Source organism: Tasmannia lanceolata, unplaced genomic scaffold (genome assembly GCF_043159265.1).
Source record: "Tasmannia lanceolata isolate RefF3 unplaced genomic scaffold, GAP_Taslan_0.1 ptg000002l, whole genome shotgun sequence".
NCBI lineage: Eukaryota > Viridiplantae > Streptophyta > Magnoliopsida > Canellales > Winteraceae > Tasmannia > Tasmannia lanceolata.
The window spans coordinates 26,925,872-26,940,845 of NW_027518679.1; the positions used below are offsets into that span (position 1 = coordinate 26,925,872).

A 14,974-nucleotide genomic window follows, 5' to 3' on the forward strand; every position below is an offset into this window, starting at 1 on the left:
TCATCTGTCCATTTTCATTTTTCTTTCCAACAAGGGGTCTGTCTGCTTGCTTTCCTCCCTGGAAAAGTTGATATAAATTAGCTATAATTTCACACTGACTTTATTTTGGGGCATCTAGTTTCATCTTCCCTATTTTCACATTTTCTCTTGACAGCTCTTGTTGTCCTGTGGAGAGGGAAAATGAGGGAGAAAAGTGCAACTTTTCTAGGATTTCATACTCTTCACCTTTAATAACCAAGCAATATAGAAAATAGAGAGGGTGGGGTTTCAGCAAATTTGGCCCTGTTTGGATTGCAAGAAAACATTTCTGTTGGATTTTTTTTTTCTTTCTACAATTTTATTGGAAAATTATATGGTTATGGTTAATTTAGAGGGATATTTTCATAAATTGAAAGTCTTCGAAGTAAAAACTGAATAGGGTTGATTGATATTATCATAAATTGGAAGTCCTTAGGTAAAAATTCACCTGGGCTTGTGTAAGAAAGTGAGAAAAAAAAGGATGACGGTGAGAACTGCGACTAATCTCCTTCATGTCCTGTGGGCATAAAATGCCCTCCCCACCATCCCGCTACTCATCACCTTTGTTAATAACCTAAATCAATTCGCAACGTGATTGATCTTCTCAGAAGAAAGATCAGCCTCTCGACCCACTTTGAAGTAAGGGTCAGCCAGTGATTGATCTTCTTAGAGGAAAGATCAGCCTCTCGACCCAATTCGATGGAAGGGTCGAGCCTCTCTAATTTGGGTTCGTAACAATTTTCTGTCATTTGCAGTTCTCATTTTCGAAACTGTGCATTGAGGGAGATGCTGTCATGGGTGATAAGGACAAAAAGGATGTAGGGCTGAATTTGATGGCGGGGGTGGGTTTCTTGAATAAGATATGATCCAGGGATAGAGATTGATGAAAAGAAATCTTAGGTTTGATAGGATGTCCTCGTTTCAGGGTCCATTTGGATGTAACATTGTAGAAGTATAGAGATTCCCTTTTCCTTGTGATTTGAAGGAAACTTCAAACGGTGAAAAATGGCTAGCATTTGGAAATTTTGCAGCCTACATTAAGGCCACGTTTGGATACCAGCAAGATTTAGATTTAGTTGATATTTTTAACTGGATCAGATCCTTAGATTTCCAAATCAGCTACAGCAGTGCAAAAAATTCCAATTTTCAAATCTTTTCTGCGGGACATTATTTGGAAATCAATATTTGTGGCAGCTTCCGTCACCATCGCTGCTCCTCGACGTTGCTCCGGCAGCAGCGAGACATCCCTCCCTCCCTCCCTCTCTCTTAAAACATGATCATGAAGATGATTGATGTGTTTTGTATCCAAAACTCAAATCCAAATCAAAATACAAATGCATGAGGTATCCAAACTGGCCCCAAGTGTAAGTGAAAAGCATGGTTTTAAATTTCGGTTTCAGAATAATTTTCGGTGTTGACCAAAACAAAAATTTCGGCCGAAATCCAGTAATAATATAAAAAAATTATTTAACGATTTATGAAATTTCAGAATATTTCTATTTTAAAAAAACAATTCGATTTCTCGAAATTTCGGCGGAAATGCCCGAAATTCGGATTCGGTCTCAACCGAAAGATTTCGGTTTTCAGCCAGAATGTAAAACCATGGTGGAAAGTAAGTAGCAACCAAACAGCATTAGGAAAAGGAAAAATGTGCTTCTATTTTCCTATCAGAAATACAATTTTTGGTGCAACCAAACCGACCGCCCTGCTCCTTTTAGATTTTGACAATTGGTGGTGTCCAAAACCGATTATGGGACTCAAAATTAAAATGATTATGAGTCCACTCACTCCACTTCATTTCACTTTCCCTCCTAGGGAAAGAACCTAACAAATTTAATGGCTAGGACAGAAAAAAACAAGCGAGAAAAGTAGGATACTAAAAAAACCACACTGAATTTACCCTTCTGTTCTCCCTTCTCTCTTCGTGACTAACCCCATCAACGAATTTTGCCTACACCAACTAGAATCAGATTGGATTGAGGTTTTAGTGACCCCATTTAGGCCCTGTTCATTTAAGAGATTGTGACTGCCAAACCGATTATTGGACTCAAAATTACAACCGATTGTGACTGCCAAACCGACTATTGGACTCAAAATTACATTTATATTGGGGTCCAATGATCAGTTTGGCACTCACTATTGGTTGTCATAATCTTAAACACACAGGACCTTAATTTGTCGGATGAGGTTAGTATAACTTGATAATTAGAAAAATATATAGAGAAATGTGTTTCAGCTCAGTCGCCAAAAACACAATGGGCCCACATTGTTTGGATGATCCAAAGCATTCATTTGATGGCCCTGACATAGATAGGGTGTGCCAATAAAATCAAGTCCATAGGATCATCCCAACCCATCGATTTGTAGAAGTTAAAAATGGACAGATTTGTGGAGGTTAAAATCAAATCCATCGGATCATCCCGCCCATTTTAACCTCCACAAATCAAGGGTTGGGATGATCCTATGGAGTTAATTTTTTGGGCACACCCTATCTATGTCAAGGGCCCATCAAATGAATGGTTTGCATCACCCAAACAATGTGGGCCCACTATGGTTTTGGCCGACCGAGCAGATAACTGCTCGATCAAGCGGAAACACTTTTCTGTATTTATATATATACACCCAAATATCTAATAATCTTCTCGTAAACATGTATATAAAATGAATCATTAATGATTTTGATGTATTACATAATCCATAAACAAAAAAAGAGAAAGAAATAAAAATTTACCTCAACCGGAAAATCCTAAAATTTTGTAATCCAACTCTGACCCATCACTTCATGCTTCTTTGTTTATTTTTTCGTGGTTGAATCTGATACATCTATGTTGATTTTAGTCATACAATCTTAAATCAAGAAAAACTCTGAAAATGATAAAAAAAAAAAAATCAGGATATTGATAACACAATACATACTGTGTCAGTAGAGATTGAATTGGCCCTTGTATTGGTCGTATAGGCCGCGACACCATCCAGTGTGTGAATACATAAAGATACAACATTCCTCATGTTTCACAATATGATACAGAAATAAATATACCTCTTTATAAACAACATCACTAGGGTATGATATTGTTCATTCTGTATAATCTAATTATTGATTAATGCAATGTCCATGAATTTTTCGGTTTTTCCAAAAGGAAAAAACAAAAAGGAAATTGCCCAAAGAGAAATGGTTGAATAAATTTGCAGCCTAACCTTATTGTTGCAGCTTCGTCTTCATAATCTGTACCACCACATTTCTCACAAAGGATTTGAAGCAAGACCTGCAACAACTCTTCAATAGATTCGCTGGTTCCTCACCTTTTTCTAGATGGAAACAGTCGGATGGTGGCGGAATGGGAAAGGTCACACTCCTGTTGTGCTTGATTCCGCATGCTGCTAAAATGGTGTAGGTAGAATGTCTGGCGATGGATTTAAAAGTAGTTCGGTCTTCATTGAAACAATAGAGAGGAGTCAGTTTCTCTCTATATTCTCTATAACCATATTATTATTAGGCCATATTAGCTAGCAAATCAGTATGTTGGAGAACTAGTGGTTAACAAACATAGTAGTGTCAAATGAAGTAAGAGCTAAAAACAGAAAAGGAGCAAATAACAGCAAGATTTATTTGTGGATGGTGAAAACACTATACTGAATGTGAAGAACACTCTCACTTGAAAAAAAACGCCCATACTCGGTCCACATTACACACACACACACACACACACATACACTGCCATTGGTTGGAAACATCAAGTGATGCACATGATGACAGTGAACCTTAAGTGCCCATCAGGCTGCCTTTTTGTGCCTTAATCCACGCGTGGCGCCTTTTGCATTGCGTCTTAGGGCATTTTCCTTATGCCTCACCTTGAGGTGTGCCTTGAGGCATACGCCTTACATGCTTTTGAAAACATTGGGTACCGGATGTCCACTTTTGCAAATAAGGTTTCATAAATAAACTGCATAATAGTAGAAAACACACCAATGACTAAGACTAAATAAACTTACTTATTTGTTTTAATGGTCATAAATTACATCAAAATGGACCGAGATGGTCAAAATAATACAGAAGATAAAAAGATCAGCAATATGCAAACAACAACACAAATGATCAAGGAAGGAGGAAGTCGTATTGCTCCAACGATTCTAAATACACTCCACCTTTTGCTAGTCTGTCTGCCTCTCCACTAGCTGATCTTCTTACATGGCGATAAGAAACCCTACAAGAGCCAACAATGTCTTTGATTTCATTGAAAAAATCCGCAAACCGCCAAGGAAAAATGTGAGAGCCGGAAAGCCACCAAATCAAATTGAGGGAATCTCCTTCCACTACAATGCAATTGAAATCCGCTCCCCCAAATAATTTTATCCCATGATGAACCACATGAACTTCCGCATCACTAGAGTCGGCGATACCAAGAGGACCCACAAAAGCCCACCTCACCACACCATTTTCATCCCTGAGCAGACCTCCCATGACAGCCCGACCCTGATTTCTAAAGCTAGATCCGTCGAAGTTAAGCTTTAGGAAACCCTTCTCCGGCGGAGCCCGTGCTTGAACAAAGGGAATAGTAAATTCGGAACTATAACATACTTCTCTCCACCAATGCCAAAGATCAAAGGTGGATACAAAATTGAAGCTTGGAAGGGATTTTGCCCAAAAGACCGTTAGCGCCACCACCTATGAAGATAAGTAAGGTGCACTTTTCACCAACCTCTTAAAGATTCTAGCATTCCTTTGCTTCCAAAGTACCCAAATTACCGCAAGGAGAGAGATAAGCCATAAAATTTTGCCCTTCCTTCTCCAAGGGGAGAAAAACCAACCCTCCAAGGCCTGAATGAATACCCTTGGGGAAGACCCAAGAAATACCAAATCTCTTCAGCACACTACCCCATACATCCCTAGCCACCTTACAATGAATAAAAAAGTGGTTAAATGATTCACCATCCTCAAGGCATAGAGCACAGTGATTAACAATCAACATATTCCTATCCCTCAAGAAGTCCACTGTTTGAATACGCTCCTGAATGGCGGCCCATCCAAAAAGACCAACCCTAGGGGGAGCATGAATAGACCAAACTCGAGCGATCCTAGGGGAAGCAGGACAAGATACAAGGTGCAGGTAGAAAGACTTGACTGAGAACTCCCCTGAAGGATCCCAGATCCACACTCTAACATCAGAGCCGTCCCGCTTTATATAGAACCTCGAAAAGTCTGACCACCGAAGGGAGCTCCCTATCGAAGAAATGCCTCCTAAAAGCAAGTACCCAAACAACCTTGTTCTCAATGCGTAATAAACAATCTTTAACCAAAGCCTCCTTTGAAGAGGACACCACAAACGGGTCTGGAAACATCTCCTTCAGAGGGGAGTGAGCACACCATTTACCATACCAAAATTTCACGTGATCACCCGAGGGCACTCTAAATCTAAATCTAGTGCCGACACGAAACCAATGAGAGCAACTCAGAATGTCCCGCCAAACAGTACATCCGTTCTGAGCAAATCTATCCTCAGATTCCCAATGTCCTGCTGACAACTCATACTTGCCATCAATGACCTCCGCCCATTGTGCATTTTCCTTACAAGACTACCACCACTTCAAGGGAGTGACCTCCTTTAGGTATAGATTTGTCTATGCCTCACATTCTACCCCAGAACCCTTATTTATTATGTTCTAGCACCTATGATAGAAAGATCTAAAGTGATTCATATCCAAATCAATTCACCAACCAATCAAATCCCTGATCCTTATCCTAATTCAACCTCCTAATCTAATAATACTTTGTTGAATGAACTTTCCTCGGAAGGGATCATTACAACTCTCTCTCATCTTTGCAACAAACCCAAAACTATGATATATAACTAAAACTAAATCTGAATTTGTTAGTAACATAAACACGCTATTTTTCTAGGTGTGTGTTGGTATGGATTTCATTATTGGTCTTTCAATAATACATTTGATAATACAAATGGCACTATTACAGATTGCATGGGCATTATCAGAGCAGGCAACCGAGATGATTTTGGAATGTGAAAACATAAAGAACAAAAAAATGGGTGAAAATCCTCATGCTGAGAAAGAGATGGCACATTGTTAACACAGGAGGAGAATGATAAAGTGCTTAATTGAAGTGCAAAATCTAGGTCAAGCCAAACCCAAGCTGAAGGGACATGAATGTGAAAAATGGGAAAGGGGGGCTGAATTTATGAAGGAAAAAAAATTCTTATTGACCTTATGAATATAATAAATTGTAGTGATTTTTGCAGGATTTAATGGGCTCTCTTTGATCTATTTGAAAATTGCAGAATATATTCATGGAAAAAGAAGGAATAGTAACATGAGAAGTCTACATTAGATTATATTTGCTGTTTCAAGTCTGCTTAAGAAATTAATATGGGTTAATTCACCTCTCACAGGATCATTATAAAAATAAAATAAAAAAATCACCTCCCATACAGGTTGAACTTTGACTGAAGTGTATGGTTGAGAAGTAAGATTTATGGTTGTTTTGGGGGGAATATATGTTTGATTTGAGAGCTCCATAGTTGATCATATATAACACCTCCTGCTGATTCTTCTTGATCTTTTACTTTTTTGAAGTCTACTTTAGATTATATTTGCTGTTTCAAGTCTGCTTAAGTAATTAATATGGGTTAATTCACCTCTCATGGGACCATTATAAAAAAATAATAATTCACCTCTCATAGGGGTTGAACTTTGACTGAAGTGTACGGTTGAGAAGTAAGATTTATGGTTGTTTTGGGGGGAATATATGTTTGATTTGAGAGCTCCATAGTTGATCATATATAACACCTTCTGCTGATTCTTCTTGATCTTTTACTTTTTTTTCTGCCCTAGAAGCATCCAACTCTGCATTAGATTAACAAGGGCATATTTCCAATCTTCCAAAACTACTCTAAAATTGAACTAGGAAAGTAATACAGACATCGAATAAAGTTGGCATCAAGTAGTTCTGCCATGCTACAGATAACTTCTAATGTTTGATATATCAATTAACAATTTGACATATATTACTGAATTGAATATTCTAAAAATTGATAATGATTTCTGCTTGTATTTTGGGGCTAAGTGAATCATGTGATCTCATTCCGATTTCATGGATGGTTATGTGATCTCATTCCCTACATATACACAAATCATTGTGCACTAATATATGTCAGTTAATCACATCATAACTTTTCTCAAGATTTCTTTTATACTCTTTCAGTTATCTGAAATGTGGAATAAAATCTCAATGATACATCTAGAATCACAGAAATATATTCATAATTCAATACAGAAAGCAACCCATTTTCAGTTATAAATGGAGTAGCATATGCACCATCCCCTTAGTGAAAACATGATTTTAACTCCTGAAGTTAAAGATTTTAAAAAATTAGGTTCCAGCTATGAATCCTAAGAGTAAGAACCACCCATAACGGAGCTATTTGCCAATTAGCTTAAACAGAGAAAGAAAAGATAGCAAATAAGAATGTATTAACTTAGGATGGATCAGCTCATAGAAGTTGAATAAGTATACAACCACAAAGTTTGACATACCTAACTCAGTATCTCTGGACAAGCGTTTCAAATGGCTTTTCACCATTGCCCGCACTTGTTCCTTGGCACCTTCAAGCATGCTGAAACCGCACTCCTCATTTTGTGTGCGTAGAGAAATATTAGCACTAGTCCCAGCAACAGCCCCACTAGATTGGTCGTAGTCCAATACAGTAGGTGATGGATTGATCCCTTCTAGGTAGCGACTAGAAGAGGCAGTACATGGGGCCGGAATTACTTGCTTTCTTGAATAGCTCAATCTTGCATCAACAGGATCCCCATTAGGTACCGTGAAGGAGGGACTCAGTCCCAAAATAGCTGGTGACCCACCACTTTGTGTTCTAGCCTGTTGAGATGCAGTCATATCCTGGTCGACGTCAGAAACAAAAATACCACTTTCTAAACTAGCATGTGGGGGCCCACCAGTTTGGTTGGTCATTTCAAAGATAGGTCTCATTCTACTACTGGAAAGCAATCTATGTATCCTAAAACGTAACATTCGTCTCCCTGAGACTGTTGATGCTGTTGAGGAGACAAACATATTCATTTCACGGGAATTGGATTGTCCTAGTGAATCTATAGGACGGGGTGAGTGAGTAGACATATGAATATCAGAACCTTCAGCATCAATTCCCCCAGCAGAGTGCTCCATGCCTAAGCCACTATTGCTAGCACTCTGATTGGGCAAGGTATCCGGACCTAGCGGATTTGAGGGTCCAGGATCGGCAACCCTACAACCTTCACAATACCAATTACCTTCAGGTACTTCCCTCCCTAGGCCAACACAATAGGTATGTGCAGATGAATCACATATATCGCACAGTAACATAAGGCTGTCATCTCCAAGCTGTCCGCATTCTATACAAGGCATATTTGCATACGGATCAAGATAGGCCCTCAGTTCTTCTTCTGAAGGTTGATGAACCTGCATAGAACATCTGGTTCAGATCAATAGGCAGGAACAATGCTAGGAAACTGTCGGCCAGCAAGGATAAACGTAACACATTTTAAGCCTAGATTTTATATGATATGTGGACATGTAAACCCGTATTTTTCAAAAAGTACAGTACGTCCCACTCCATGGGATGATACAAACTGTCCATTTGTTGGGCCACAACATAAATAGGTTGTGCCTCAAAAGTCATTTCCATAGGATGATTCTAACCCTCCGATCTATAGAGGAACTAGGGGGGATTGCACATTATGGAAACTTCTATAGATCAGAGGGGTTAGGATCATCCTAGGGAATTGATTTTTTGGGCACAACCTATTTACGTTGTGGGCCAACAAATGGGCGGTTTGGAATTTTGGATCATCCTGTGATGTTGGATGTACCCTACTTTTTGAAAAGCACGGGTTTATACGGCCACACATCATATAAAATCTCTATTAAGCCAATATCATGCTTAGTCTAGACAAAACCATATCACTGACTTTCATTTTTCAGGACTGGAACGTCGGCATAACTAAGAACTAAAATACTTAGGGAGATGAAGCTTACAATATTAAAATTACAATTTGCATGAAAATTTCGGCACCTCATGCTTCAATGATTTCCTGTCCAGAAAAAAGTCGCTTTTTGTAGGGTAGAAAAACACGGTCAAACCTGAGCATGTCTAACATCTAAAGGGAACACGTTGCACATTTCCAAGGCGAAATGGTTATATCCAGCTAACATGGCACTTTATGGATCTTATAAACAACGTAGGAAGATCCAGGTGCAAGATTCTCCTGAAGAAGATCATTTATTGCTGCTGTGCCCATTCTCCTACAGACTTTGGCAGGCTATTATGAAGCTCTTCGGTGTATCATGGGTGTTTCAGAGATCAATAAAAAAAAAGTATTGCTTCGGTGGGTAGGGGAAACTTTTGGTGGTGGAGGATTGACCTTGTGGAAATTAGTACCATATGCACTGATTTGGCACATATGAAAGGAAAGAAATAATAGAATTTTTAAACAATAGACATCATAGCTAGGGAAGAGAACAAGTGGATTCTAGCTACAGTATGGAGATATATTAATGAATTGGAATACGGTGACGGAGAAAGAAAAATAAAGAAAAAGCTACCCCAAATTGGTCTACACCACCGGTTGGATGGCTCAAATTGAACTTTGATGGCAGCTCCAAAGGAAACCCGGGTCGAGCGGGCATTGGAGGTTTGATTCGTGATTCTAGTGATAGATTAGTGATGCCATGCTCGGGCCCTGCAGGTTTCTGTGACGCAAATGAGGCAAAAGCAAGAGCACTACTTTGGGGACTTAAATGGTTTACGTCTCATAGGTTGGATCCTTTAATAATTGAAGGGGACTCTGCAAATGCATTGGCTTGGGCCTCAAACAAAGGTAGAGAGGTCCGTGGAAACTTGAAGACATTACAGCAGAAATTAGAGATCTTGTGTGCAGAATTGGACCCGAAATTCAGCACAAGAGGAGATCAGGAAAATGAAAAAGTTGATCTCTTGGCAAAGGAAGGTGTGGAGAAGGAGGTCGTAGAAGTAGTTCAAGGCGCTATAGAAGATGGTGGTTAGCATTCGACCAGCTTTCAGATTCCATTCGGGCCATTGCTGATAATTGCCGTTGCTAGCTCCTTGGGTGAGGTTTGCAGTCAAAACGGAAAAGGAAAAACTGTGTTTTCTTCAGGTGGGTAGTTGGATGCTCCAGGGTGTTATTATGCTTGGCTGCTTATGTCTTTTACTTTCAGGGGGACCACATAAAAGAAAATCCACAAAATTTGTGAACCAAGCCATTCGTGCCCTCCTCGGAATTTGAAAGTTGATACTCATTCAAGGCAGAAGATATGGGTTGACAATATTTCTTTTTCATTATATTCTTAAAAGGATGCATATAAAACAAGCATAAAATTAAAATGAATTTTAAGGCAACTAAAATTCCTAAATGCTCAACCATAATCGTCATAGTTGCTGAAGGAAATTGTACCCAACTGCTAATTTTGATCACTAATTGATATGTGGAATTTAATACACATGCAAGCTAGCAATTTGAATATAGACCCCTCACAAGAAAGGCCGCAATCATGCATATTTTTTAGAAGGAACTCAATAATCAGTGATTGCAGCCTTTCTTGTGAGGGGTCTATATTCAAATTGCTAGCTTGAATGTGTATTAAATTCCACATATCAATTAGTGATCAAGTTTAGGAAAACATGTTATACTTCACAAATTTTCAAATGTAAACTGTATGAAGAGGAAGACAAACAATAAGCATATAGGCAGAAGCTTTGTTTGTTGGTTCTCTGACCGGGACGTGTACCTAACCATCAGCATCAAATAATGTATCTAAATGTGTCGATGGATAAGAGACACGAGTATAATGAGATACCTGGTCACGTTTTGGGATCCTTGTTACCGCCTCCCTCAGGCCAATCCCTACGTCTGATCTTGCAGGCTTACTGACAGTCACAAACCGCTGTTTGCATAACGGACAACGAGATTCCACCTTCGCCCACTCCATTATACAAGTGAAGCAGAAAAAATGCAAGCAGCAATTTAGGGTGCCACGAATAGTCCCTTTCTGTTCTTCTGACAAACAGATTCCACACACTTCCTTCCCCGAATCAAGCTTGGGGTTAATGACCTTCTCTTTTCCCTTTATTCCCAGCATTTTCTGTTGATGATGTTTCAAAGCTCCATCAACTCCCAATCCCTTAGACAATGATGAATTTCTTAAGCGATTTGTTTGGTTCCCACTATTCCCGGATTCTCTTATCAGATCTCTCTCCTCCTCAGAGATGGTGTATTCAAAATCCGAAGACTCAGAATCCACAAAATCTGAATCCAAATTCACAACTGTTCTCTTCTTTCTTCTCTTGGTATTCTTTCTAACCTTCTTTTTCACAACCCGATCCTCAACAACGAAATCTTCATCAGAGCTCATCGCCACCCGTCTCCTTGAAACTAATCTCCCTCTCCTCTTGTTCAAGCAAGTAGTTAGGTTCCCACTATTCCCAGATTCTCCTATCAGATCTCTCTCCTCCTCAGAGATGGCATATTCAAAATCCGAAGACTCAGAATCCACAAATTCTGAATCCAAATTCACTACTGTTCTCTTCTTTCTTCTCTTGGTATTCTTTCTAACCTTCTTTTTCACAACCCGATCCTCAACAACGAAATCGTCATCAGAACTCATAGCTACCCGTCTCTTCGAAACTAATCTCCCTCGCCTCTTGTTCAAGCAAGTTGTTAGGTTCCCACTATTCCCGGATTCTCCTATCAGATCTCTCTCCTCCTCAGAGATGGTGTATTCAAAATCCGAAGACTCAGAGTCCACAAAATCTGAATCCGAATTCACAACTGTTCTCTTCTTCCTTGTCTTGGTATTCTTTATAACCTTCTTTTTCACACCCCGATCCTCAACATCAAAATCTTCATCAGAGCTCATCGCTACCCGTCTCTTTGAAACTAATCTCCCTCCCCTCTTTCTCATTCCCTTTCCCAAACCATTCGATTTCCGCTTCCTCTTTCGACTCTTGATAGATCCTTTTTTCCGTACTACGCCCTTCCGCGCCCAATTCTGCTTTCGGGCTCGATTGGATCGATCTTCTTCTTCTTCATTGATACAATCATCCGCATCCGGCACGAATTCCTCATCATCATCATCATCATCCCCTTCTTCATCCGAAACCCTATCTTTCCTACGTGACCTCTTAACCCTAGATATGAATTCCTCATCATCTCCCTCTTCCTCATCACCAGAAACCCTAATTTTCCCGTGAGCCCGCTCAACCCTAGATATGAATTCCTCCTCCTCCTCATCATCAGAAACCCTAGCTTTCCTGCGCGAACGTTTAGCCCTAGATATGAATTCATCATCATTAGAAACCCTAATTTTCCTGCGTGACTGTTTAGCCCTAGATCTATTCCAATCAGAAACACGCTTCTTTGGCTTCGATCTAACAACCTTCTGATCTTCCTCATCAGATTCAAAACTCATCGAGGCAAAATCAAAGCTTTCATCAGAGGGAAACCCTAACGAGGCCTCCGAATTTTCAGATTCCTCTTCTTCTAACACATAATCATCATCAGAATCATCCGATCCCTTATCTCTCAATCGAATCCTTCTCTTTCTATCCTTTCTACACACTAATTTCCCTCCTCCAGCCATCTACCTTTAAAAAAAGGGGCAAAAAAAAAAAAAAAACCCTAGAATCTCAATAATCTCTGCATAAATGATCTCTCATAACTAAAAACATGATGAAATCCAAGAGATAGAGGGATTGTTTACAGATTACCCGATCTGAAAATGCGATTTGTAATTTGAAACCCTAAAATTCAGGTATCGAATCTCAGAAAATGACCGTTATTACTGTTTTTTAAAGGAGCTTGGTTCTTAGTTCTTACGTTGTCGGTTTTAAACGAGAAATTACCACTGCTCGTACTTTAGATGTAATACAAGTAGAGAGATTTTATATGGTGAAGGCCTTGTAGTCCCTTATTTTTCAAGAAGTATTGTACGGACCACACTAGGATGATCCAAACCGTCCATGTGATGGGCCATAACGTAAATAGGTTGTGCCCAAAAAATCATTTCCATAGGATGATCCTAGCCCTCCGATCTACAGAGGTTTATGGATCTATGGAAACACTCCGATCTATGGAAACCTCTATAGATCGGAGGGCTAGGATCATCCTATGGAGATGATTTTTTGGTCACAACCTATTTACGTTATGACCCTTCACATGGACGGTTTGGATCGTTCTATAGTGTGGTCTGTACAATACTTCTTGAAAAATAAGGGACTATAAGGGCTCACACAGTATATAATCTCGACAAGTAGATTGTCACTTCATGAGTTTTCGAAAGGCCTTATTGTCCATGATTTTTCAAAAAGTGCCAGCACGCACCATAGGATGATCCAAACCGTCCATTTGAAGGGGTTTGGTATTACCAAAATTTCAATTATATTGGAAGGTATACTGTGCTTGTCTAACATTTATTCGGTTTGGTATGGGATTTGCTAGGCAATTTCACGGAAAGCAAGCAATTTTGCGGTCTACTTTTGCAGGATAGAACAGCAATGTAGGCTCACTTTTTAGTAGATTTTGTCTTATTAATTTAATTCATCCGAGGTGGCTGTTCTCTCATGCATAATAAGTAAGCCCCAAAATGGCTTTCCGCGAAATTGCCTAGCAAATCCAGTTTGGTATAAAAACCCCAATTTGCCTCATTATGTGATCAGATCATTTGAAACAAATTGCAACTATAAATCTAGCCAATGCCAATGAGAACATAGGATGATCCAAACCGTCCATTAGATGGGCCACATTCTAAATAGGTTATTCCCCAAAAATCATTTCCATAGGTTGATCCTAACCCTCCGATCTGAATGTCAGAGGGTTGATCCTAACCCCTATAGATCGGAGGGTTAGGATCAAGCTATGGAAATGATTTTTAGGGCACTACCTATGTAGGCTGTGTCCCGCCTAATGGACTGTTTGGATCATCCTATGGTGCGGGCCATACCGTACATTTAATAAAGTGAGGAGTGCCCTCATCAAAATACAGTAGTGCTGATAACATTTCCTGTCCATTATCTTAAGCCTGTGATGCCTATTCAAGACAGGACTAACATCGTGTAAGTCACCCTATGATGCTCTCCAAAATCAACGGCCGGGATTTCACATGCGTGCTCTTACCAAGACTCTAAGACCCTGTTTGGATTACAGGAAATTTTTTTTTTTTTTTGGGAAAAGTTTGAAAAGGAAAAATATTTCCAAATTTTGCTACTTTATACATAAAAAAATCACTTGAACCAACCCTATTCAATTTTTATTTAGAGGGACCTTCAATTTATGATAGATATCCCTCAAAACTTATGACCATAGATAGCGGAGGTATTCTAAAATGAAGGCCGCCCTTGTAGCAATGGGGTGACAAGGTGCCCCATTGGCTGCAAGGAGCAATTGTGCACTTATAATGGCTGAAAGTTTAGTGTATTAAATGAATAACTGCTCCTTGCAGCAAATTGGGGCGTCCTTTCACCTCTTTTTCTGCAAGGGCGCCCTTCAGTTTAGAATAACTCTAACTCTAGTTAGCAAAACTTGATTTGGCAAAAAAATAAGATTGGAAAAATTCGAGTTTAATACGGCTTTGGTTTAAAAAGATGTAGGGCACGTCTGGCTGCCAGGAAATATTTTTCCTGACAAATCATCATCTCCAAGTGTAAATTGGAGAGAAAGCAGGAAATAAAATCCCGGATACGACGTCTCAAGTGAAGGGAAGATCTGCTACTTTTGCTGTCAACTGTATCAATTTAGTTTGCCCTCCCTCCTTGGAGGAAGTTGCCATTGATCCGAAATACTTGGAAGGATTTGAAAGACACGGATTGGAGAATCACACAGATTTGGAGAGAAGGAAATATGGTAGCGGATTACTTATCCAAAAGAGACTGCA

At 39.5% G+C, this 14,974-nt stretch overlaps 1 protein-coding gene across 1 annotated transcript; it reads right to left on the bottom strand.

Moving 5' to 3' along the window:
- Positions 1 to 2,942: 2,942 nt before the first annotated feature.
- Positions 2,943 to 12,922, bottom strand: LOC143850046 (RING/U-box protein). The gene is made up of 3 exons (XM_077359386.1): positions 10,904 to 12,922; positions 7,567 to 8,488; positions 2,943 to 3,450 (listed from the first exon to the last, which is right to left on the bottom strand). The coding sequence occupies exons 1-3, from the start codon at positions 12,683 to 12,685 to the stop codon at positions 3,218 to 3,220; spliced, it is 2,937 nt and encodes a 978-aa protein (XP_077215501.1). The 5' UTR covers positions 12,686 to 12,922; the 3' UTR covers positions 2,943 to 3,217.
- Positions 12,923 to 14,974: the final 2,052 nt, after the last annotated feature.

Bases quoted from the DNA above. Each gene is read 5' to 3' on its own strand.
- LOC143850046 (XM_077359386.1), bottom strand. From the start codon at position 12,685: ATGGCTGGAGGAGGGAAATTAGTGTGTAGAAAGGATAGAAAGAGAAGG. The intron at 8,489-10,903 runs GTATCTCATTAT...TGTTCTATGCAG, and splicing joins GGATCCCAAAACGTGACCAG to GTTCATCAACCTTCAGAAGA. The intron at 3,451-7,566 runs GTATGTCAAACT...GTTTCAATGAAG, and splicing joins GTCCAGAGATACTGAGTTAG to ACCGAACTACTTTTAAATCC.